This window comes from Mchenga conophoros, linkage group LG9 (genome assembly GCF_057382185.1).
Source record: "Mchenga conophoros isolate Kocher_MC1m ecotype Shallow Benthic linkage group LG9, M_conophoros_male_GT1.1, whole genome shotgun sequence".
In the NCBI taxonomy this organism is placed as follows: domain Eukaryota; kingdom Metazoa; phylum Chordata; class Actinopteri; order Cichliformes; family Cichlidae; genus Mchenga; species Mchenga conophoros.
Genome location: NC_140534.1, coordinates 25715625 through 25739837, shown reverse-complemented (window position 1 = coordinate 25739837; position 24213 = coordinate 25715625). Strand labels below are relative to the sequence as shown.

At 40.7% G+C, this 24213-nt stretch overlaps 2 protein-coding genes and 2 non-coding genes across 4 annotated transcripts; 2 read left to right on the top strand and 2 right to left on the bottom strand.

Annotated features, from left to right (window-relative positions):
* The first annotated feature begins 12343 nt into the window (after positions 1 to 12343).
* Positions 12344 to 14045, top strand: crhb (corticotropin releasing hormone b). The gene is made up of 2 exons (XM_085287228.1): positions 12344 to 12534; positions 13098 to 14045. Exon 2 carries the CDS (start codon positions 13118 to 13120, stop codon positions 13619 to 13621), a length of 504 nt encoding a protein of 167 aa, XP_085143354.1. The 5' UTR covers positions 12344 to 12534; positions 13098 to 13117; the 3' UTR covers positions 13622 to 14045.
* Positions 14046 to 15388: 1343 nt separating this feature from the next.
* On the bottom strand, positions 15389 to 20041 carry trim55b (tripartite motif containing 55b). The gene is made up of 8 exons (XM_085287227.1): positions 19524 to 20041; positions 19112 to 19281; positions 17668 to 17845; positions 17422 to 17517; positions 16539 to 16772; positions 16404 to 16426; positions 15893 to 16017; positions 15389 to 15797 (listed from the first exon to the last, which is right to left on the bottom strand). The coding sequence occupies exons 1-8, from the start codon at positions 19641 to 19643 to the stop codon at positions 15625 to 15627; spliced, it is 1119 nt and encodes a 372-aa protein (XP_085143353.1). The 5' UTR covers positions 19644 to 20041; the 3' UTR covers positions 15389 to 15624.
* A 397-nt stretch (positions 20042 to 20438) lies between these two features.
* trnaa-agc (transfer RNA alanine (anticodon AGC)) lies at positions 20439 to 20511 on the bottom strand. Its single transcript has one exon. It is a non-coding gene; the product is annotated as a tRNA-Ala (tRNA).
* Positions 20512 to 20943: 432 nt separating this feature from the next.
* trnay-gua (transfer RNA tyrosine (anticodon GUA)) lies at positions 20944 to 21029 on the top strand. Its single transcript is given in 2 exon segments — positions 20944 to 20980; positions 20994 to 21029. It is a non-coding gene; the product is annotated as a tRNA-Tyr (tRNA).
* The last annotated feature ends 3184 nt before the right edge of the window (positions 21030 to 24213 follow it).

Sequence of the window (24213 nt, the reverse complement as noted above, 5' to 3'; positions counted from 1 at the left end):
TGTACAGCCTACTTGTGGTTAGTTAGGCTCCTGATCCTTCTGCCCTGTTTGAAAAATCACTGCCAAACCAAGTTAAACTAAACTACATCCACCCTGAGGCTCAGCGTTATATCACACAGCTCAATCAGGCAGATGGGTGCATATATTTAGTCGTTTTTTGTACTGTAGGTTTATTTATGTGAAGCAGACGAAAGAAATGTGCACATACACATGCACGCCAATGCCAAGACAACAAACCTGAGCACGGTGGAGAGTGATGGCTTCCAGCTCAGTGCAGAAGGAAGGATTGGGTTTGGGCCAGTATCCAAAATCCCTCATCTAATTAATGTTTACATAACTGCAGGTAATGAAATTCACTCTCACTGATGTTGAGAGGGGTCAAGGAGCTTGGGGAAGCCCACCGGAGTTGACAATCGCCTGTGTGGGAGTTGTCTGCACAGCCCAGTGAGCTGGACACATCGGGGAGGGGAATAAAGAAAACACCCTAATTACAAATCATTGGTCACAGAACAATTCAGTAGTCAAACAGAAAGTTATTGGATGGATCGAGTGTAGCCTTCCAGCTATGATCATTGAATATTTGCTCACTGCAACCTGTCTAATTTAGCTGCCAATAAAACATTTTTTGCACTGAGGTAAGGATGTTAAAGCAAACCTTAAGCATGAGGCAAAGTAATCAGACAAACACTGCTGATTAGTAAAAGTGGAAACAATAATTAGATCTGAAAATGCAGGTACTCAAATATAATGACCTGTGAATGAATTCTTTGCTTTTTTTTTCAGTCATGCTGCAAAGAAAAACTCCCATTGGAGAGCACTTAACGAGTTTTTAAAGGCACTGTGATTTAATTGCGAGGAAAGGCAATTTAAGTCGCTGGCTCGACAGGGATAAACTTCACCTTTACTCCATGTGACATATATTATTTTTATTTTCAAGTCACCTCATTAGGCAAACATTGTCACTGTCGGCCAAATGAGAGCTAACTCGACTTAGTACGAAGTAATCAAAGGAAGACTTTGTTGTCACAGTGGCAAAAAATAATGGTGTTGTGACAGGAACAATTTTAATTTGATTAAAAAAAACAACAACAAAATAAAACAAAAAAGACTTACTACATTGTCTGTGCTAATACAACGACTGGCCACTTCATTAGGTATACTTTGCTAGTACCAGGTTGGACCCCATGATTCTTTGTGGGATATTTTCCAAGGTGCAGGAAACATTCCTCAGAGATTTTGGTCCATGTTGACGTGACAGCATCACAGCTGCTGCAGATTTGTTGGCTGCACATCCATGATGTGAATCCGTGTCACCAAAGTAGCGCTATTAAACTGAGATCTGGTGAATCTGGAGGCCATCTGAGGACTGTCACGTTCAAGAAACCAGTTTGAGATGGTTTGAACTTTGTGACATGAAGAGTTTTCCTACTGTGAACAACAATCAGAGGATGGACTCACTGTGTCATACAGGGATGAACATGGACAGCAGGAACACCCAGGTAGAGTGTGGTATTTAAAGATGCTCAGTTAGTAACAAGAGGCCAAAAAAACCCCATATCATACTGTATTGCACCACCACAGCTGCCAGCCTGAACCACTGACACCAGATTCTGACCCTACCATCTAAATGTTGCAGCAAAAGTCAAGACTCGTCAGATCAGCGACATTTTTCTAATCTTCTGTTGGCAAATTTTGGGGAACCTGTGCAAAATGTAGCCATTGTTCTTGTTCTTAGCTGACAGGTGTTACACCTGGTGTGGTCTTCCGCTGTTGTAGCCAATCTACTTCAAGGCTCAATGCGTTGTGCATTCAGACATGCTGTTCTGCATACCTTGGTTGTAATAACTGGTTATTTGAGTAGGTGTTGCATTCCTAGCAGCTTTGAAGCAGTCTGGCCATCCTCCTCTGAATTGATTGATGATTGTACAGGAAAATCCCAGTAGATCAGCAGTTTTTGAAGTACTCAGACCAGCCCGTCTGTGACCAGCAACCATACCACTTTTATAGTCACTTAAATCACCTCTTTTTTCCTCCATTAAGTTCAGTTAGAACTTAAGCCACTCTTCGTGACCATGTGTACATGCCTAATTGCATAGAATTACTGTCATGTGAGTTGCATTAATAAACAACTTAGTGTAGACTGAAGTTAAAGATCAAAAAGTGCATCTAAAAATTACATTTACAGGTTACGTCAAAAACAGTTATGATGCAGTTTGACTGGGAGTAGAAATTTACAGAAGGCTGCCTATTAAAGTGAACTGTAATGTGTTATGCATGGCAAAGATACAAGTGTGGAGATACTGGATAGGCTTTTTTAAAGCTTAGGATGATGGTATAATGTGAATCATACAACAAAGAGCAGATTTGGAGGTTGAGGCAAGATGTTGTAAGCAGCTTACACATACAGCGACCGGCGTTAGCCAGCAAAATTCAAGTGTTAAATCTACAGATAGAACTATTTAATTCTAACAAAGGCTTCAAAAGTTCAAAACTGGATGCTAAGACAGGCCAAAAGTAGAGAGTCTTGTAGCAAAAATAGGACATACGGTAAGAAAAGGCAGTAAGAAAAAGGACAACAGACAAGTAGAGATCTAGCTTTTGTCACAGTTTAGTTTTTATAGAGCAAAATTAAATTTGCCTCTCACTGGTGCATCGGCTCATGAGTGGCAGGATATTTTAAGGTATGCCAAAGCTGCCAAAGCAGCCGAAGCAGCGATGGTGTATAAACTCAGGCAATATATGTAGAGAAGAACATGAAAAGCTCACGTGATAGCTGGACTCAGACACAGCAGTGCTCAAATGTATCATTATGCTCTAAGTGAAACTAGTTTTGTAGGAGGAGGGAAAGAATCATCACTAATATCAAGGCAGCCCAGAGAAGTAGTTGTAGTCTATGTGCATTACAGAATACAACTTCTCTTACATCAAAATATAAAGTGCAGGTCATTGATGCCTTCGGACCAAAGCCTGTTGGTGGTTCCTCGTTCCTGACCGAAAGCTAAAGCATTCGAGGTTGCATCTTCTAAACCACAGAATGCACTTCCACTATGCTACATTTGAGATCTATGGACTTGATTTTATTTTAGCTTTAGACTTGACTTGAAACGTGGACAAATAAAGCAAATATTTTTTCCAGGCTTACCAGCAAGCTACACTCACTACACATTACGCATACAGGAGTTGCACAACCCTGGAAACACTCATCATGAAGCTCCCGGTGCACGGTTTTCGTGTTGATGTTAATGCCAGAGGGGTTTGAAACTCTGCAGTCACTGAGTCACCAGAACGCTGGTGACTTTTATGCAGTACACTACAGCAGTTTCTGAAATACCAACCCAACGATGCTACGTTCAAGATCACTTAAATCGCCTTTCTTCCCCATTTCTAAACTCAGTTTCAACTTCAGCATCTGGTATTTACCATGTCTCCATGCCTAAATATAGGTATGAAATTAGATATTTGTGTTAATCAGAAGTTAAACAGGTGTATACGATGAAGGTAGCGAACGGGTGTATACTATGAAGTTGACGCCAGCAAGTAGCTAGGCTAGTGTTGCTAAGCTAGCTTAACTTAGCAAAACGACTGGAACACAAAGTAAACAGTGAGCCTTGAGTCCATTCATTGATAACTTTGCTCTCCCTTTAATCAAAAAGGGTTACAGTGTGACTGGGTTTATTGCTAACATCTGGCAATTTTCATAGAATATCAAAGTTTTCACCATTAACAGTCTCCAATAAAAACTTAGTTTAACTAGCAAAAATACTGGTTGCTCCTGTTTTGAAATGTGACCAGATTGTAGAAAGGTGAAACTCATCTTGCTTACGTCACTGCCCATAATGGCGTACTTATGTCTGTGTGCTTTCTACGTCAAAGGGTGTTTTCTTTGTGCATTAGCAGCACCGGGGGACAGTTACATCAGAACCTCAGTGTTGCTAAATATTTGGATGACCGCCCATCACCACTGCATCGAGAAGGGACCGGTGAAGGACAGTGCAGTTCCTGGCACGTCTCCTCTGTTTGTCAGCTGTTTTGGCGTTGCTCAGACTAACTTGTCCAGTCACTCATGCTGATGAATTTAGTAGACAAGGCTAGCTTCAGTGTCCAACCACCTGCCATAAATGCCTGTATCTTCCTCTGTTTTCTCTAACCCTGTTCCCTCGGACTCTTTCCTCTTTCCCGGGAGGGTTAAGCTTGGTGGTGAGAGGTTTCTTACAGAGGACCTCTTCAGATTAATGTGTGTATCTCTGCTGATTGATTCATTACATTAGTTTTATTCGACTAGTTCAGTAGATTGATGTGGAAGCTCTGGAAGCTTTTAAATTACAGCCACTCAATCGAATTAATCACGAAGTACAAGGTTCACACCAGCAGTGATTCTCTCTGACACAGTTAATGCTCTCAGCATAACAATATATTTATGAAAACATATTATTCACTGTACAGCAACAAAAGCTTTAACACGCTTTTTCTTATTGTATTAGGAGCCGCTTTCTTTCCAAGTTCATTTTTGTGCCAACCGTTTTTAGGGTAACACGATTTGCTCGGGTTTCTGTGAAGAAAGGATGAATATCTTTTGGTTCCCCCCTTTTCCCCCCCGAGTGCTGCTGTCTGGTGTGATTGTCTCATTTTTTATTTTGGCCTGCTGCCACTGTGTGATCAGTGCCTGTTAGCTCCTCAAACAGGCTCAGGGAGAAGCCAAAGAGGGAATATTGACACCTACACAAACAATTAGGGAAGAGGAATACTTCCCAATTTACAGTAGAAAAATCTCAGTCATCTTCTGATGTTAACAAGTAAAACAGGAAAAAAAAGAAAGCAATGGATGAGTCACTCATTTTGCTCTGGGGTAAAACATGTGCAGATGTACAGAATGTCTTTATTTGAGAGACACTCTCTTAATGATCTTCTAATGTGATAAACACCAAAATCAAGACTGTGGGTTCTTTATGGTAAAGATAGTTTCTGCAGAAGGGTCTCAAAATATTTTCTTGACCCAATTTGCTGCTCCATCGTTTTTTTTCCCCCTCATTAGACTAGCCACTTCCTGAATAACAACAATGCATCTCATAGCTGATTTCACTTCATCTTCAGTGGCTTGGGTTCTGTCTAATGTGATGGAGGACATTCGTTATGTGTGCTATGGGGCAAATGCCCAGCGTGATCATCTGAGAAGACTCAGTTTGTGCACAAGGCATGCAGAGCCATGAAGACACACACATATATAAAAGCGGACAATCTCTGTTAGAAACCGGGAACTTGGAGTCAGTTTGATGAAGGGGATGCCAGCAGCATGTTTGCTCTCTGTTCGGGAACTTTACTACACTGTTGAAAGTAAAATGTGTCTTGCTTGACACATCGGTGTAACTTTGTGCTGAACATTGGGGGGGGGGGTCAAGATCTCTGTCTAAATAAATAAATAAATCTTGGTAAATTCCCAGATGATTAAACATGCAACTATTTTTCTGGTAATAACTGAAATTAGTAAAGAAAATCAACAGCCTATTTATGCAACATAACTCATAATATTATTTGGGGGGGGGGGGGGGGGGGGGTAGGTTGTATTGGTTGAGTCTGATTATTTGGGGGGGGGGGGGGGGGGGGGGGGGGGTCATAACCCCCCTGGAAATTACACCCCTGGCTTGACATAGGACTTTCAGCGCCAAATGTTTTCAAAGGTCTTGACTCCAGGCATGCCACTTTAGCACATGGATCCTTTTGGAGCTACACTGACAAAACGTAGTTTGGCATTTTCTTGCTGAAATAAGCAAGATACTTCCCTGTTCTTCTTCATGCATGCCTTCCTCGGTCCACAGATGGTACCCATGCATTGTACATTAATAAATTATGGGCTCTGGATTTTGATCTATACCGTGGTACAACCTTTCAGTCCTCTTTATCTCCTAATTTCCACAAAAGTATTTCAAAAAGTTTTATTTGTAAGACCATAGGGTGGTTTTATATATATGTCTAATAGACTCCAGTTTCTCTATGTGAATGGGGAGTTACTTAAGGAGTTCCACAGGGTTCTGTGCTAGTACCAGTTTTATTTACATCATACATGCTTATACAGGCACGGAAAACATGTTTATTGCTATGTGACATGATACTGAACTTTATCTATCTGTGAAGCCACATGAGACAGACCAATTAGTCAGACTACAAGTGTCACGGGTTGCCGGGGCAAGCCGTGTGTATTATTAAAGGACCCAAGATGCAGGTGGCTTCTGAAGTGAGCAAGCTTTATTGCGACAGTGATATACCAAACAAAGGAAAGGGTGGCAAGAAACAGAACTGAAAACACTCTAAACTGGGAAAACTAAAACTTAAAAAACAAAAAAAGAACATAAATGAGGGTACCTTGCAGGGAGAACAACGTGGGGAGAATGCACAGGAAGATGGAGGAAGATACACAGACGAACCAGCAATGAAGACGAGGGAACTCGTCTGGGAAATCAGGGAATGGGAAACAGGAGGGAGGCACAGCTGGGAATAATTGGACATAAGGAGACAGGGGGAGTGAAACTAGAATCACTGACGAGAGACACGAACCTTCAAAATAAAACAGGAAACACCAACTGAACACACCACACACAAGAAAAAAGGAGAGTACAAAAACCCAGAATAAACAAAACCACAGAATAATAATAAACTAAAACATAAACATGGAGTCACAGACAATGCATATAAGATAATGCATATAAGATGTTTCAGCTGGTGTAAATGAATACGCATATTTCAAATAAATATAGGCTCATTGAATTCTGGTTTTATTTAAATAAAACCTTTTTTGTTTCCTTTGTTTCTTTATTTGTTTTGCAACAAGATTTTTGCTGTAAATGGTTTAATCAAGAAAAACAGAAACAAAAAACACACAAGATGCAGCAAGCATGCTTAGGTAAAGAAAGGGAGAAAAGACCACACACTTCTATACACTGACAGGTTTTATCTCATTAGCCCACCAGTTGACATAAATAGATGCTGCAGTTTTTGAAACTGATGGCATCTTCTCAGCAAATTCCAAAACACCGCCACAGACATTAAAAATATTACATAAGAAAAATATTACAGGGGTATAACAGCCGTTATAACCATTTGAATCCACTTACTGGGAACTAGCTCTGTCTGATAAACTTCCATTTGGTCATAACCCACATAAAGAGCCCTTATGTAAAAATACCTGAGGTAACCACTGATCGCTGTGAGACAGAGCAGCATGATGGACATTCACAAAGACAGGAAGAAACCTGTTCAACCATTTCAGCCTTTATGCCTCTGATTGCTACATGGTGTGCGGAGAGCTGTGTTGAAAGGAAGAAGAGTGCTTTTAAGGTTGTTAGCGCTCTGAGACAATCCAAGATTAGAATAAAGAAAGCTGTTTGAAATGTTTCTTGCCTGGCTGTTTTCTGTCACTTTGATCTGTATAACTGCCAGCATCAATGTATTTGATGTTTGTCAATCTTGAAAGGAGACGTGACTTTTTATTTTTTTTGAGAAATTCCTGCCACTGATCACACTTTATAGCTGCATAACGATTAGACAAAATTAATGAATTATAGATGATTCGCAGCTTAGCCATGAGGGTGCACAGCGAAGACAGCATCAGCATATATGTTCAGATTAAGTGGCCCCAAAGAGACAATTATGGTCAAAGTGTATTATCAAAGAGAAAACTGGGTTACAATTTTGCTAGAATGGCTTTGGCCTAGATTTCTCCAGAGACAGTTTTTTTCCTTTCTTTTTTTTATCACACTCTAGGATTGGAGATTTGCTGTCTCATGCCTTTGAGTGAAATGTTAGAACAGTATGTCACGTATCACTGAAATAAAGTTTCACTAATAATAACTTGAAATCATGCACAGAAGCAGAACATTTAGTATTTCCTGAAACGGAGACAGGCCCCTAAATATGTCTCATTTCACAGGATAAATCTGAGAAAACTGACTGAGCCAACATATTCAGTTCACATAATGTGACTGCTGGACAAATGACAGGAAATTACCAGTCAAATCAAAGTTTAGCAAAGAATGATGCGTCAACATCTCTGCAAGCATTGTACTAACCCATATGACATGTCTGTGAAAACATTTACAAAGCTGGACCCCCTTTCCTTCAGAGCTGCTTCATGCTGTAGATTCAACAAGGTGCTGGAAACATTTCTCTGGGATTTTGGTCCACATTGACACACAGCATCACGCAGTTTCTGTGCATTTGTTAGCTGCACATCCATGATGTAACTCTCCCATTCCACCACATTCCAAAGTGCTATGTTGGATTGAGATCGGTGACTGTGTGGTTGTAATCAGTAAGTTACTGTTGCCTTCCTAGCAGCTTTGAAGCAGTCTGGTCATTCTCCTCTGACATCGGCAGGACATTTTCACCCAGAGAAGTGCTGCCCGCTGGATCTTTTCTCTTTTTCAAGTCATTCTCTGTAAACCCTAGAGATGATTGTGTGGGAAAATCCCAGTGGATCAGCAGTTTGTGAAATACTCGGACCAACAACAGCCATGTCACATTCACTTAAATCATCTTTCTATGCCATTCTGATGCTCATTTTGAACTTCAGCTGGTTGTCTTGACCCTGTCTACATGCCTGAATGTAATGATTTGCTACCATGTGACTGTATATAAAAAATATAATTTACAAACCTCCTCCTTGGTCGGCAGTCATATTTAACTGGTTTGTCACACTGAAAGTGACAGTATAGTATGTAGTGTCCAGATTAGAAGATAATCTGGATTGTAATCTACTGTACAGTCTCATCTTTTCCTACGTATAAACAATACAAAAGAATTAATGTTACTAATAAGCCTTAGGATTCTATAGGGCTCTTATTTAAAATGCGTGACCCTCGTGCTCACTATTGCACTGGTTTACACACTCCCTCCTCCTCTTTTACTGTTATTTGAGTGACCTTTGCTGAAAACCTTAGACCTCAGCTGTTCCAGGGAATCACTTAAAAAGAATAATGAAACTACGTATCAGTGACATCTTTAAATATTTTATACCTTTATGGGAGCAAACAGGGTCTCGTGGCAAAAGGCAATGGCAGCCAGCCAGGTGCACAGCTGATTTTGGTGTTTTTATGTGATTTATACAACAAAAAAAAGGCTTCAAACTCTCCAATCGATCCTTTTAATTACAGGTATTAAATATTGTCTATTTAATTTTTAATCGAAATATAAAATTAGCTTTTTAGACGAGCTCTGTGACAAACTGGCGAACTCACTTCTCGATCTATGACAGTGAGAATAAATGGACTAATGGATGGAGGCTTTTTAGATTAAAGAACTTAGTATAGTTTATGTCTTTCTTAACAAACAGAAAAGAGATTCTAAACTTAAAAAAGACTCAGTATCTTTAAGATATCAGGACAGAGTAAGAACAAAGCTGGCAGAATTATCTCTTAAAATGACTATAAGCACAGAATATGAACTCAAACTTTTGGTTTCCCAAAAAGTAATCTGCAGGTATTCTGTAGTTACAAAAACACATACTGTAATTACCAATTTGTTACTTGCTTATTCAACTTAAACACTGGAGCTATTCTGGGCTCTGTTATGAGTTCCAGTATCATCCTTACAGGCATTATTTCCCTTTCACAACGTTTGTGTGACAAGACTGGCAACCACTATGTGAACGAGTAAAAGTGAAGCTTCTGGCCTGCACGTGCTAGATCGTTACAGACAGATGGCCCTCGGGGGGCTTCGCTGCATTACAGAGAACTTTGCGTCACACGTTCTCATACGGGTTACCGTACACGGTCTTAGGAAGAGCCAGAGAAAGCCAGCCGTGTCACATTTAATTTTTCAAGATGTGATGACATTGAAACCTTCAAAAGATTGCTTTGTGTCAAATCCTGAAACATTCATCAAAACAGTTCTTTTCAAAAGCAGCTGGGGTTCACTGAAGAACACTTTAACATTAAGCCACCCTGTGGGGATACTGGCAGATCTCCTCTTGCATAGCAAATTAAACTTCTTAGCCTTAAATAGCCATGGTTGAAGCGTATATGTTTAACAATATAACTAGTTGGCTGATTGTATGAAAGCTTTGAGTAGTTTTGTGGTCAACTGTAAAACAAGAAATGCCATTTCTGTAAAATTGTCCATGTCTTTTTTCTTTGTAAAATGAAAGGCCAGGCTCTCACTTCTATTAGAGGTGTTTTTATAACAGGTTATTTCACTGCACTATAAACCAGAAGGACACCTCAGCAACAAGACTGAGGTCAGGTGGTAGTCTAGCCCTGGGCTCTGCAGTCCCAGCGATCGCACTCACTTAAGCAGCGAGAGTGACTTTGATTATTAAAATTTTGTTTGTGAAAGTCAAGCATGCATTAGGAAAAACACGCTTCTATCCACTGGAGAAAGCTGTCCAATTATTCACAAAGGGAAAGTTCACCGAGAAGCACCGGAAAGGCAAATGATCAAATAATGAATCTGCTGCAGAGGAGAATTTGCTCTTCTGACAGTGATTCTGTAAAATACTTTTTCTTTGGCAATTTGCAGTTTGTGTGCTGTGGAAATCCAATTTCATCTATTCATTTTGAGTGTCTCACCAAAAGATGCCAGCGGGAAAGGTGGCAACATTCCAGTTTTCCAGGACAAATCATTTGGGTTTTATCTAATGTAATCATCTAAAAGACTCGCTCTAATTGAGCAAAGAGAGAGATAATAATTTAAGCCCAAGTCTTTTCCGGGGTTGCATCACAGAAGAGGATTTCTCTCCCAGTGATCTGTCCAGGGACAGTGATTTGAAAATGAGGTGATGTGAATTGACCACGAGCAGTCCCTCTCTCATGGCGGTGTTTTCTATTTGTGTCAGCCAACATGTGTTTCTCATGATGGGACCTGACACGTCCCTTTGAGCGGTAACGGAGCATGAAAAGTGACAAAGTCGAGAGGCTAGGGGAAACAAGGTTTTTGCATATTATCCTCTAATCCACTAAAACCAATATAGGTAATGCATGAATCTTGGAAGACAGGACTTTCTTTCTGAAGAAAAACCATCCTGCACTTCATGACTACATTTACACAATCAAATGTTCCCCCTCTGCTCTCTCTTCCTTTCTCTTTCCAGAGTGGTTGATTTTACTTGAGTGCACACTACCTGTTAGGTCACTTTGACCTCTACATATGTTTGAATCGTACTCTTTCCCGGTCTGAATATCTGAATGAAATGGATTTACTGTTAAGGATTAAATGGAAGGGTTGCCTTACAATGCATTCTAATTTTAGTTGCAAGTATGAAAGAGCCATCTTTTTATCAACATATTTTGCCATATGGGAATCCACATCCTCTGTCTCTGCCTTTGTGGAAGAATTAGTGCTCATTTAATGGCATTGCAAACTAAAAGGCCTCTCTACCAATGCCAGTGTCCTAGCTCATCATTTAAAAGAAGGCCATCTGGATCCAACCAAAGTATAATAGCCAACTTTCCACCAAGTTTCATGAATTTCAGCCAGGTTGTTTTTACTTAAACTTGCTTACAGACAAACTAATAAACAAATGGAACTGAAAAGAAATCATCTGCCATTGTGGAGGAATTGCTTGTTTTAAGGTATTGCACAAATGTTTGGGTAAATGTAAAGCAGGTAAAGCAGACAGAAACACAAAGTTAAAGATTTGAGCTTTTTAACATTCTAATCGCTTTTCTAATACTCGGATAAGCGCTTCATCTTGCAAGTGTGGCTTGGCGGTGGGCCCCTCTGGAGCAAGGTGGCCAAGGCACCGATTGGAAGAGGTGGTGACGTATATATGTGCAGCAGCAATGAATCACTGGGAGACAATACCTCTCTCTCTCTCCCAGCCTGATGTGTTTGCAAATGCACTTTCACTGAATGCAACACAGGGCAGATGGAAAACTGCTTTGGAATACTTGTGGTGTAAAATGCAGAGACAAAGTGAGTCCTGAAGATTGCACCAAAATGTCATACCTGAAACTACCGCACTTCCACAGTGTTACATAACTTTTGCAATTTTGTAGGCAATAGCAGTCACTGTATGGTGTCCTCAGATGAGGAAGGTTTTTTTTCCCTTTGTCTTTTATAAGACACATGATGAAAATGAGCAGTGACTGATAAGAAGAAAAAACATAGTTCCAGACTTATCTCGTCTAAATATTACTTTTTAACTTCTGATTATTTGCCACATGGAGTCCAAAACCCTTGGAATTATTTTTCAACTAACAAACTCAAGTGAAAATGCCGGCAGGTGTGTCACCTATAGGCCTATTCTGAAAGCGCCGAGGTAGACGCTCGTGCACGTGCGCGCGCACTCACATATGACTCATCTCATCTAAACTAAAGCACTTTGTCAGAGGCGTCCATTCACGTTACACCCATGCAAGAACGCGCAGACTCAATCTCAGCTTGGAGCGCGACACTTATAGTGAGGGTGGCTATATAAGTCCATTCAGCATCTATCCTTTAAGTAACTATATACTTGATTCCTCAAAGTGAAGTGAAGGAGGGCGGCATCTCGCCAACTACCTGGCAACCTACACGGCTGTAGCGGACCACCTCTAAAGCCTGAAGGTAAGAAAAGTTTCATTAATTTTACCCACATTTTGAATTCGTATTTTTCCCTCTTTTAGCATTTTAGTTATTCTTTTCCCAAGCACAGCTCAATGCGACTTTGCTTAATTAAAGACTTCTTTGTGCTTCACAGCAAACATTTAAAAACTGTATTTGTAGATGATAAAGTGGATTTGTAGATGATAAAGTGGATTTTTGGCTTTGCTGATACCTTTCTATTCTCATTTCTGATTTCATTTTTGGGGATGGACTAAGTATAATGATAGAAGACAATAATTCCTCATTCTAATCTTCGAGCTTCCTTTACGCGTAAATATTCCACATCGCTGATCAGTTGTACAATATATAGTCTCCTTACTAATAACAGGTGGCAACAGATCGCAAAATATCTTACAATAATAAAAATAAACTGCGGCAGCAATAGTTATAATTTGCCCGTTACATTATTGCAACGTCTCTTTTACGTGCGTAATTGCCTTTTTACGCGGCACATCTTGCGCCACAGCAAAAAAAAACGAGCGTGCCAAAATTAAATAACCCAATGTATTTCTTTTTCTTCCCAGATTCCTGTTGAAATCCTGACATGAAGCTCAATTTATTCGGTACCGCCGTGATTCTGCTAGTTGCCTTCTTACCGCGCTACGAATGTCGGGCTATTGAGAGCCCTGGCAGTACTCTGCGCGTCCCAGCTCTACAAACCCAAAACTCCCAGCAGCTGCAATCCGGCCCGATTCTGGAGAGGCTTGGGGAGGAGTATTTCATCCGACTGGGCAACGGGGACTCGAACTCTTTCCCATCAACGTCCATGTATCCCGGCGGATCACCTTCCATCTTCAACAGAGCTTTGCAACTCCAGCTGACGCGGCGTCTTTTACAGGGTAAAGTTGGGAACATCAGGGCGCTCATAAGCGGCTTCGGAGACCGCGGGGACGACTCGATGGAGAGGGGAAGAAGGTCCGAGGACCCGCCAATATCCCTGGATCTGACCTTCCATCTGCTCCGGGAGATGATGGAGATGTCCAGGGCGGAACAGCTGGCTCAGCAAGCGCAGAATAACAGAAGAATGATGGAGCTCTTCGGGAAATGATTTCCCAGCCCGCCAAAGATCTCCCTTCCCTTTCTTTTTCTTTTACTCCTTCTGTTGTGCATTTTTGCCATCAGCACAAAACATGCTCTGTACAATATAGTGCTGCTTTATCACTTTATTGTTTATAGCTTTAACCTCAAACTATGGAGCATAAACGGGCTTGACTTATAATGAGCCGATTGTACCTTGCCATTTCAATGTTGGTGTCAGATCTGTAGAGATATGCCGTTCTTCATATTTGAGATGAAATACTTTCGTCTAAGACATGAATTGCATTCACAAAATTGGCATTTTGTTTTAGATTATGAATCACTGTATTTATGAAATTTATGTTTGTTAATAAACTTATGTGCAACCAGTCATTTTCTGTTGTGCAACAGAACGTCTTATATCTATATTTTTAATAAAAAAAAAATAAAAGCAATGCTTACATTTCTCTGTGGATATCCTTACATATTAGTTAACACTAACGCCAATAAAAATAAATAAATAATCCCATTAACTTTGACTAGTAATCTGATTAAAACGCACTTTTCTAATGACTTTTAACACATGGATTTGTAGTCCCACATTAAAGAAACTTTGAAAAAAAAAGTAAATAACAACTTTAAGAGTGCACAAATGGCCACAGAATCTCGAGTCTTGCCTATAAATGCTGACTGGTAAAGGTTTGCCTAACTCAGTGCAAACAATTGCATAGGTCTAACCATGGCATTGCTCTGGAGCCAGTTCATGCCTTCTGTCTAACACAGACGCACACAAAAAAAGCTCTAACTGCAGTACTTTGCCAAAAATCTGAACAACCCTTCAGCGCAGTGAACATTCATACAGCGTTCTTCTTCCAAACCCTTAATCCTCAAGAGGCAATTCTCATTATACCAGCAAGAGGCAACCACGCTTAGCTCAAAGATGCACCACTGATAGCTAATTAGTGTCGAAGACACTGTGTGTGTGTGTTTATGTGTGAGCGTGTGTATGTGAACGCTGATTCTTGACCCCCAGTGTCAGGCTACGCTAAACAAGAGCCGTGGGTGTGAGTCATCCTATTCTTTTTGGCCCGTGAAGCATCTTGAGGCTTAGTGTGGGATTGAGCCCGTTTGTAAAGGATCCAACTCACCGAGACACGGTGTAAAATAACAGATGGTCGTTGAATGGTGGACTACCTGAGCGGTGGAGTTACAGCAACGTGAGGCCATCGCAGGGCAGCAAATTATTTGCTTTGGTCTAAAAATATGGGAGCACTCATATTTGCTCACTGTGGTCTCATATGTATATGCAGGAGTGTTATCCTGATCATGCAGTGGAGAAGGATGTTAAAAATGTCTGAACAAGCCAAAAAAAGGCACTCACGCATTGAGCTGGATTTCCTTCCACGGAAATATGCCAATAGGAGTGTGGAAAGACGTGTATATAATATGCATGTATCATATATATCATCATGGGAAATAATACCTGTGCCACATTACAATGAAGAATATTAAACATAACGCAAGCAGCCCGATGTAGGAAATACTGAAATGTCACAGTGCTCATTTTATCACTCTGCTACATTACTCACAGAGTTATATCAGTCATCAAGAAGTATACAACAGGGAGGAGAACCAGCGGCTCTCCTATTATGTTTTTTTAATGATGGAGTTTAAGGAGCAAGTCTCAAAAGGTCAACCACATAAAAAAAATATTTGAGTACATCTGAATTCTGCAAAGAGCTGAATGACAGTCAAAGTCCCTCTGTCATTAAGCATGTTCAAAATGAAAAGGAGGAACTAAAGCATCTTTTTTTAATAAGAGAAAAAGAGATTAAATCAGTCCGAATGCTGTGATAGACCAATCACAACAAAAGAGGCAGAAGTAAAACATCTCTGCCTTCCTTAAGATCTACATACACAGATTAGGTTCCCCTCGTGGCTAAAAATGTATCACAGCTGACCTGAGGTCAACATTTAGGAGCAACAATCAATCCTGCTTCTGGTTTAGGTGTTGTCAGGGCCGATGGCTGACAGCTAAGTTGAGGGAGTGCTCGTGGGTGCGCTGGGGGAGGAGCTCATCTGCTGTGGGGGTGCAGAAGGCTGGGCAGAGGTGGCTGAAACAGCACCTCCAGGAACAGTTTGTGATCCTTCTCCTTCCTCAGCACCGGCTCCTGCAGCCTCATCGTCTTCATCCTCATCTTCGTCATCTGTGTGAGAATTAAGGCAAAAAAGGATGAAGGTTAGAGAACTACAACACTGAGGGGTGTGAAGCAAATTAAAGCCGCGATCTCTGTTCCTTTACCTTGGATGAAGTCGATGCTCCGCAGGGCCTTGCCCTCTTTCTTGAAGTCGACTTTGTAGTGATCCATACTCTCGTAGCCAAGCTCTACTTTATCCAGGTGCGCTGCACTGGATGCCTCTTCAATCCTGAGCACATAAGTCTCATTTAGGATATTCACAGGACTAAATGTTGCCTCACAAAGTCATGGTAACACGTCTTAAATATATTCAATCTGTGATGTTTAGCACGTTCGGCAAGTTATTTCAGGATGCCACAGCAGAAGATAGTGATTTGCAACATTTCACAGGATTATTTTCCACAGCTACCAGAGGGGAGGTGTGACCTTGCTCTATTAGAGTTCTGGTTTTATGTGTAAGTGCAGATGTACTCATTCATGAGAATGATTAAAAAACATTAGCTAGAAAGGATTTTGACTTTTACACTGGCGGTGTAGTCTCTCTCTTTTTTGCAAAACCCCTTCATCCTCTTACCAGTGCAATTATTATTATTGAAAAACAAACAGCATACTTACTTTTTGAGGAGAGGCTTTGTGTTCTGAAAGACACAAGGGAGAGTTCAACTGAACATGCACATAAAATACTGATAAACTTTTATGAATTGGCTAAAATTATGTCAAATTTAAACCCCATGTGGTAGCAGCTCTGACCTGCAGGAATAAAGCCATTTCTGGCTCATCCATAGTCTGGATCCCCATCTCCAAGATTTTACAGCTCTCCTCCAGATGGTCTCCATATTTCCTTGTCAGGCCCCGGATATAGTTTACCTTCTCTTCCTGTTCGCCTGTCACCTTCTGACTCATCTCCCTCTTTTTCTCCTCCAGGATAGAGTACAGGTGGTCAAACTTTTCACAAACCAGAGTCTTCTGTCTCCGACTGTTCTCCTGTACGTGCGTGAACAAGTGAAGAAAGCACACACCCACAGGGAAAGATTGTAAATTCTGCAGGTCCATTCTTTATTAATGAGTTCTGGGTGGGAAATGTAGGCAATTCAGTTTCGAAGTACATTAGAATTTCAAAATGAGAGAAAATGCGGTAACTAGTTGTTGTTTTCATTCTTCGGATGTCTAAACACTGCAAAATTCCTTCCGTTCAGTTGGTGCCATGTGCATGACGCCACAGCAGTGACACACAGGGGACTGGAGTCACTCCAGCTTCCTCTCTACTACATCCAACTGTGGCACGTGAACCATAAGAAAGCTGCCTGTTCTCGCCCTATCAATTACACTGCTCGTTTTATTGTCCGTGGAAGTGGGTCGAAGGCAGAATAGGGTGCTCTAACTAGTGTATGTGCACCCAGCGTAGGAGAAAATATGAAAAGGGGAGATTAAAGCAGTCCGTGGAACCAAAACATTTATTTTCCTCTTACTGCCTCTCTGTCTAAATCTCGCAGATGGATAAAAGCAGAAAGAGTGGCCGTGACAAGGACACATTACATCAGTTTGGTTGTCTGTGCAGGTGCATTAGTGTGTGCACGGAGTGAGGCTTGCTGCGTGAGTGAGCGGCCAGGCACTGCAGCAGTCGGACACTGACCTCTATGGCACGACAGGCTTCCTCTAGCTGACTAATGATGCCCTGCATCCTGTCGTTGTTACCAACCACCATGGCAATCCCGTCACTCAGCTCCGTCTAGGGGGCAAGGACACGACAGCATGACTACAGACTCAAATCTGGGGCAAATCTATGATTATACTACGACATACTTCATGATGAAACTGTAAAAAACACATCACCATGGCTGACAGTATTCGTAGCCTTTGTAAGCATCTCGGGCCTCACCTTCTTCGTCTGGTAGATGCTGCTGAGAGGAGCCACCTCGCACTCTTTGTGGGCTCCAAAGACCTTGCACATGGAGCATATGGGCACACCGTGGGTCACGCAGTAAATGTTGATCTTTTCGTCCTCGTGAATATCACACATGGGCGTTTCTTCCTTTTTCTCTGGTGCTGGTTTGCTGCTGTTGAGGTGCGATGAAAACAGCAGTAGTGTCCTGTGATGCTGCACATTTGACTGCATACTGATGTGACATGCAGTGTCAGTTTGATAATGTCACTGTTACACATCTCGGCATCTCAACAGCTTATCGATGACCCATCAGGTGTGCCCTGCCATTCACATGCACTGCCAGCACTGTAATCAATAGGTCATCATCATTGCTGAGTAGTGTGGGAGCAAGCATACATGATTCATGTTTATATAGCTTAAAAGTTTTCCCCCCTTCCTTATTTCTTAAGTTTATACGTCACACCATCAGACAAAGATAAAAAATGCAGTTTTTAAATAATGATTTCATTTTTTAAGTGAAAAGTTTATCCAAATGCACCTGCCCTGTGTGAAAAAGTAATCGTAAAGCTTTTGGCGATATCTGACAATGAGTCTTTCACATCACCGTAGAGGAATTTTGGCCTGCTCTTCTTTGCAGAATTGCTTTAATTCAAACACATTTAAAAGGGTTTTTTGAGCACGAACAACCTGTTTAAGGTCCTGACTTTGAGTAGGTGGTTCCAAAACCTTACATTTGCTTGTTTTTAAGGATAAAGGTCACTCTTTGGGGGATGCGATTGTTTACATTTTAGACCGAGGAGATGGTTTAAAAGACGATGACGGATCATTAACTACACCAACTGTCAACCACCTACAATGCAGTCTCGAGATCCGTTTCCCACGCGGCTCAACATCCACTCACACGTTGCATCGGGTGAACTCAACGGGTCACATAATGTGGTCTCACGCAAGATCTCACAGTGATTTCATCTGAAGCCTCAGGTGGTAACGACCCACTGCTTTCTTCCCAGTTTGGCTCGTGTGATGATGGACATGACTACTAGTCAGGCAACGATCTCCTCTTAAGGGGAAATCCCCATTAGGGTTTAAATACCTGGCACTCTCTACGTTTTGGTTTCAGAACTGAAGAAGCATCTCGGTCATCCTATAAACTCTACTCAGGATAATTGTAATGAAATAATGTCACAACAGCAAGAAGTGTTGTGGATATCATGTCATACAAGCCTTTCAGTCATCTGCTGGATAAAAAAATCTGTGTGGATGACTACTGCAAGTAGAAATGCCCTCTCACCCACTGCAGATCTCTGACTCAGAAGCCAGTGTTTCACTTCCTGCTATTATACTTTACTGCAGTTTCACAAATGAAAACATCCTCCTGTCAGACATGAAGAATTCTTTTCATTTTCTGTTATTTTGACAAATGTCTGATCTGTCTCACCTGCTGGATTCTTGTTTGAACATGTCAATGATATTCTCAACCAACAGGTTCCTCTGCAGGCCGTAAACACCATGCCTGTCCAGAATCACCTCGTGTCTGCAGGACGGGCATCGGAAACGGCCACCAGAGGTCAACGAGCCGCTTCTTGTTGGAAGGTACGGGTTTGAAGCCTGTAAACAACAAGTGAAGCTCTGAATAATTACATTGTTTCACTCGGCAGTTAGGAAATATTAATCCAGGGGATTAACAGTCCATAACACAAACTTCAAACCACCATCATTAACATTCAGTCCACATGCTTGTAAACAGAGCCTATGGGTGTTAAATTTATGTCACTATTTGGGTCTTTGATATGTGAAAATTCAGACCAACTTTATAAATAATTACCAATTTGAGCCATTCAATAGCTTACCTGGAAAACATCATTGGCACATTTTCTGCACAGGTTGTGCTGGCAGGGTAGGATGACCACAGGCTTTGTAAACATTTCCAGGCATATTGGACAAATCAGCTGTTTCTCCAAGTTGTCCATGGTGTCAACGATTTCAAACACAACTAAACAACTTAAAAAGTCTGAAAAGTTTAGTATGAAGTCCTTTCTAAAAGCAGTCTATCATAGGCCCAGCTTCAGGCTAAGTAGTAGGCCTGTTATGTTTGTCCTAGAGGGTGTAGACTCCTATCTCCTCTGTGTCAGTTCTGTTTTTAGCAGCTACTGCTGTCACGTCTAAGGTTGCCATTTTTGCCTTGTCCATATTTGAAACTAAGTAGGGCAGTGCTGAACAGCAGCCCATCCCCAGCCTCTTCTACGCTGGGTGCAATGTAGCTATGCGTTTCATAGGGTGGGGGCGAGTGATTTAGCAAGAGATGCAATCATATGACCCATGTGACTTTTAGATCTAAAATTATTGATAGCATCTGAAAATCTCTACTGAAAACACGTAGTTCTCGACACCTTTTTACCATGTTGCCAATCAAGTGCCAGCTTTGCATTAATGTTAACTTAGCAGCAGGAAGCTATCGAATGTGACTTCCGTCAAAGTTTGGAACAGACCATTACGTTAGAGGGAAGATAACAGCGCACAGGAGAGGTTTGTTACAATACCTAGCATTAAACAAACTATGGCATGTGTTAAGCGTTTTTTGCACATGGGTATTTACACTTAGAGAACAGCATAAGGACGACAACCATAACATTGGGTGTATTCACCGCATCCTTAAATGTAGGTGATAACTGCTACTATTTTAAAAAACAGAAAAGAACAATTCAGTTAAAACATTTTGGTGTTTGTTAGCATGTTAAAGGCCTTACATTGAATGAAAATGTTATTGGAGAATGCGGGCATCGATCCCGCTACCTCTCGCATGCTAAGCGAGCGCTCTACCATTTGAGCTAATTCCCCGGTACGGAAGTCACTCGTTGTTTGTGTATTTATTGCTCGTGAGATACGTAGTCGGTCCAATCTTGCGGTGTAGTGTTTGATATATTTCGCATATCATGCCGAAATACAGTGCGGTAAGGTAGAATTATTAAGCTGTCTAGGTTAGCTCTAACGAATATGAATAATAACAGGGTTTAATAGCTGCTAAGTTATTGAAAGGCTTGCAATGTTAAAGTTCCTTTGGGGGACACCAAGTTACTTGAGATATGTGGGGAAATTCTTACACACAACCATTTAGCTCAAGTGGAAAACAGTAGCGAATGCAAATTTCCCGAAAACACGTTAACCGAACAGGGCGTCCGCCATATTTGTGACTTTACGCAGAAGCAGAGCATAAAGCGTTTTACGAGCCGATCTTATAAATACCCATGGGTTAGCTGTAGTCGTCAGCTCCCTTCGATAGCTCAGTTGGTAGAGCGGAGGACTGTAGTGGTTTCCCAGACATCCTTAGGTCGCTGGTTCGACTCCGGCTCGAAGGAGAGAGTATTTTTTTCCCCTCCACCTGAAATTCTGAGCGCTTTTACAAATTTGCTAAGAATTGCTGTTCTATGAAGCTTCTCTAATCATTTCTTTTAATGAAAATGCATATTTCAGATGTTGAAAAAAATGGCTAGTATTGGCAGTTAATGTATTTTTCTAAAAATAAATGCTAATCCATAAAAACAGATTTGATGATTTTCTTAAACTTTCCCACAGAATCGAGTAGATTTTTTGGGTGGATGAAAGATAGAAGTGAGCTTGAAAATGTTTGGCACTGCACTGCCTGCAGTGATGGTCTAGTCAGCACAAATACACAGCATATCCTGCAAATCTGCTGTGCATGTTAAATAAGAAATGATCACACCTGCAAGCACTCTGTTCAAAAAGGGAATTTAAAAGTGATTGTTTAGTGTTTGATTATCTCTCCACTCATGATGAAAACAGACTTTATCACTTTGTTTGACTGTGAAATGACTTATAAAGGTGCTGCGAACACATTCAGATGGATGACTCAGAGACCGTAATTAACAGTTGTGTGGAGGACTGTGGCAAGCGTCACACGCTAATAAAGCGCCTTTGTTTATTTCTGTGCTGTTGCACGATTGTTATTCCTCCGTCCACTGATTCTCATTATTTCAATTACAAATTAAAACCCCTGTCCTCTGCTAATGGAGTGCTCATCTTCATGAATCTGTATGAGTTCCTCACTTTATTTCCAAATATTTGTCACGTCTAAATGTCCCACGCAAACGAAGCAATTAAAGATGCACTTTTTCAAAACATTTGACCTATACAAAAAATATTTACATACTCTTTAATTAGAAACTCAATGTCAAAGCGAACGTAGCAGGATCCTCATAGTGGAAGCTTCTGACCCATTTAAGCACACCTCATCTTTTTCTTTTTTCTTTTCATCTGACTCATACAATATGACATCTGCCTTCCTCGCACCTCTTTTCCTTTTATATAAAGCCACATAGATGTGCACACAGTGCTTTTCATGCAGAATCAATGAGTCATATTTAAACATTTTAGACAGATGTCAATACTGAAAATGAATGAATGTCTCTCTCACACTCTTTAATTTGTCTCTTTGTTTCATTTAGTGTCCACTCCGGGGTTTGCAGGTTAGGAATCAACTTTAAGAAATGAGAAAAAAGGTGAAAAAAATAATAATAAAATGGGGGGAAAAGGATGAGAAATATACACATTCAAATAGTAAAGTTCCCATCTCTTGTGATTTGCAAGTCTATGTAAATGTAAAACACCGCTCTTACTAATTTTTGTCATTTAGCTTTTCATGTGTGTCTCACCCAGTTTTCCTTTCTGTTGATGTGTTTTTTCTCTGTGATGTACTACAACTGAAGTTTTTAGTCATTTTGTGATGCTGTGGGCACACCACTTTATTCAGTTTTAATCAGTAACCTCTAAAAAGGCTGAACTAGCATGATTACATATTCATTAGCGACAAGCACAGGCTGCTCAGATGCTCACCATTTAGATAAAAGTGAATTCAAATGAGATCAATTAAGAAGATGTTCTGGGTTATGTCTTTGTGATTGAAGTGAATTCATAATTTTTCAGCCATTACTATCTGACTCATAATATTGCAGCGCCTGTTAGTAAAAATCCAACAAAGATTGACAAATTAAGAGCAGTGTGGAGATTACTTGGAGATGAAAGGCCAATATGAATGCCAGACAGTGCTGCCTTTGAGGCTAAAAGCTGCCAATTTAAAGAGCACAGTGTGAAACTCCTGTTCCCCTCTTTCGCTCGGCGTTGGTAAGCGGTGCTTTGCGTGAATCGTGAAAAAGGTCTGCATGCACTGCCAAGGCCATGAAATACACCTGCGCTCACACATAACCCCACACATAAGATGTCTACAAACTCATAAGCAAGATGAAAGTGTATAAGGGACCAGAAAAGGGAGCAGAGCAAAGGGTGCCATCTGTTCACTTGTATGAATATTTCAGTTAGGTGGAAGTCATATTGTATTCACGCAGATGGCAAGCAGTCAGTGCCTGTGATTTAAAAACTCTCTGCGAGCAATTCCAGATAATGTCCATTTCTTCTTCATCTCCATATCTGTCCTAAATCATCCACTGAGCTGAGAGTCTTTGGGTCAGAAAAAGTATGATCATACCCTAGAATGAATAGTAATTTTAAAGGTAGCAGTAATTCACCGCGGATTCGCTTGGGATGAAGAAATATTAACGTCGAACAGTAATTAGCAAGACTTAAAAGGTATTCCATCTGAAATGAACACAGACACCATCAGCTAGGCTTCACATTATTTTTAAATGCCAAGGATGTAGTTAAATAAAAAAAAAGCAAGGTCAGATCTTTATCCATTTATGCAACTTCTGGATAGTTCAGGTCTGAACTAGTGATACTCTGGGCAGTTTCGAGGATTTGCCGTCACTGTGTTAATGTTGCAAAAGAACAAAATGATAACGCAGGCCTGTTTATGATACTGTGATACTATGAGCAGTACTGCTGAGGTCATACTGGGGTTACATACAAAGAGATACAGCAGCTGTACACCAAATATTTATAGTTGATTTAGCAGCAGCATTCACATTTATTTTCTCCAAGAAATAGAAGATCCAGTGCTCGGTGATTACCCTGATTACATTTTTAGTGAGTCCTCTTAGTTATCCCAGCTAATAGATCTTTTCTCTGGCGTTTCCAGATGCACAGTGATGATAAGTTATAAAAGAAAACTACATGTGGTCCTGTGTACTGTTACAGCCAAGAGTCTGGATAATATAAGAGGTACTTCATTGTAAAAGTAAGCAATCCCCTATCATATGAATAAATGAGCAGGAACCTTCAACATGCAGTGACCTTTAAGGTTAGCAGTGAGGAGGCGTGCCTCTACTTTTTGGTATTTTTTTTAAAGAATGCATGTCAGATTATCCTCTAAAATGCTTCCAGGTTCACCTGTGCCTGTCGGACTTTAATAGCTTCTGGTCTGCAGATCAAGAGCGCAGTACAGTACCTTATTCTGTTTCTTTTAAATGAACAATATCATGAAAATCTAATTGGGCATAATGGAATATTGTCACACTTTGTAGATATAGCTTACTTGTTTTAATCGTAATAAATAGAAACGTTTTCTAGTACTTCATTGCTGTGTATATATTTAGAAGTTATTTTTGACCATACCTTCAAAACACAAGT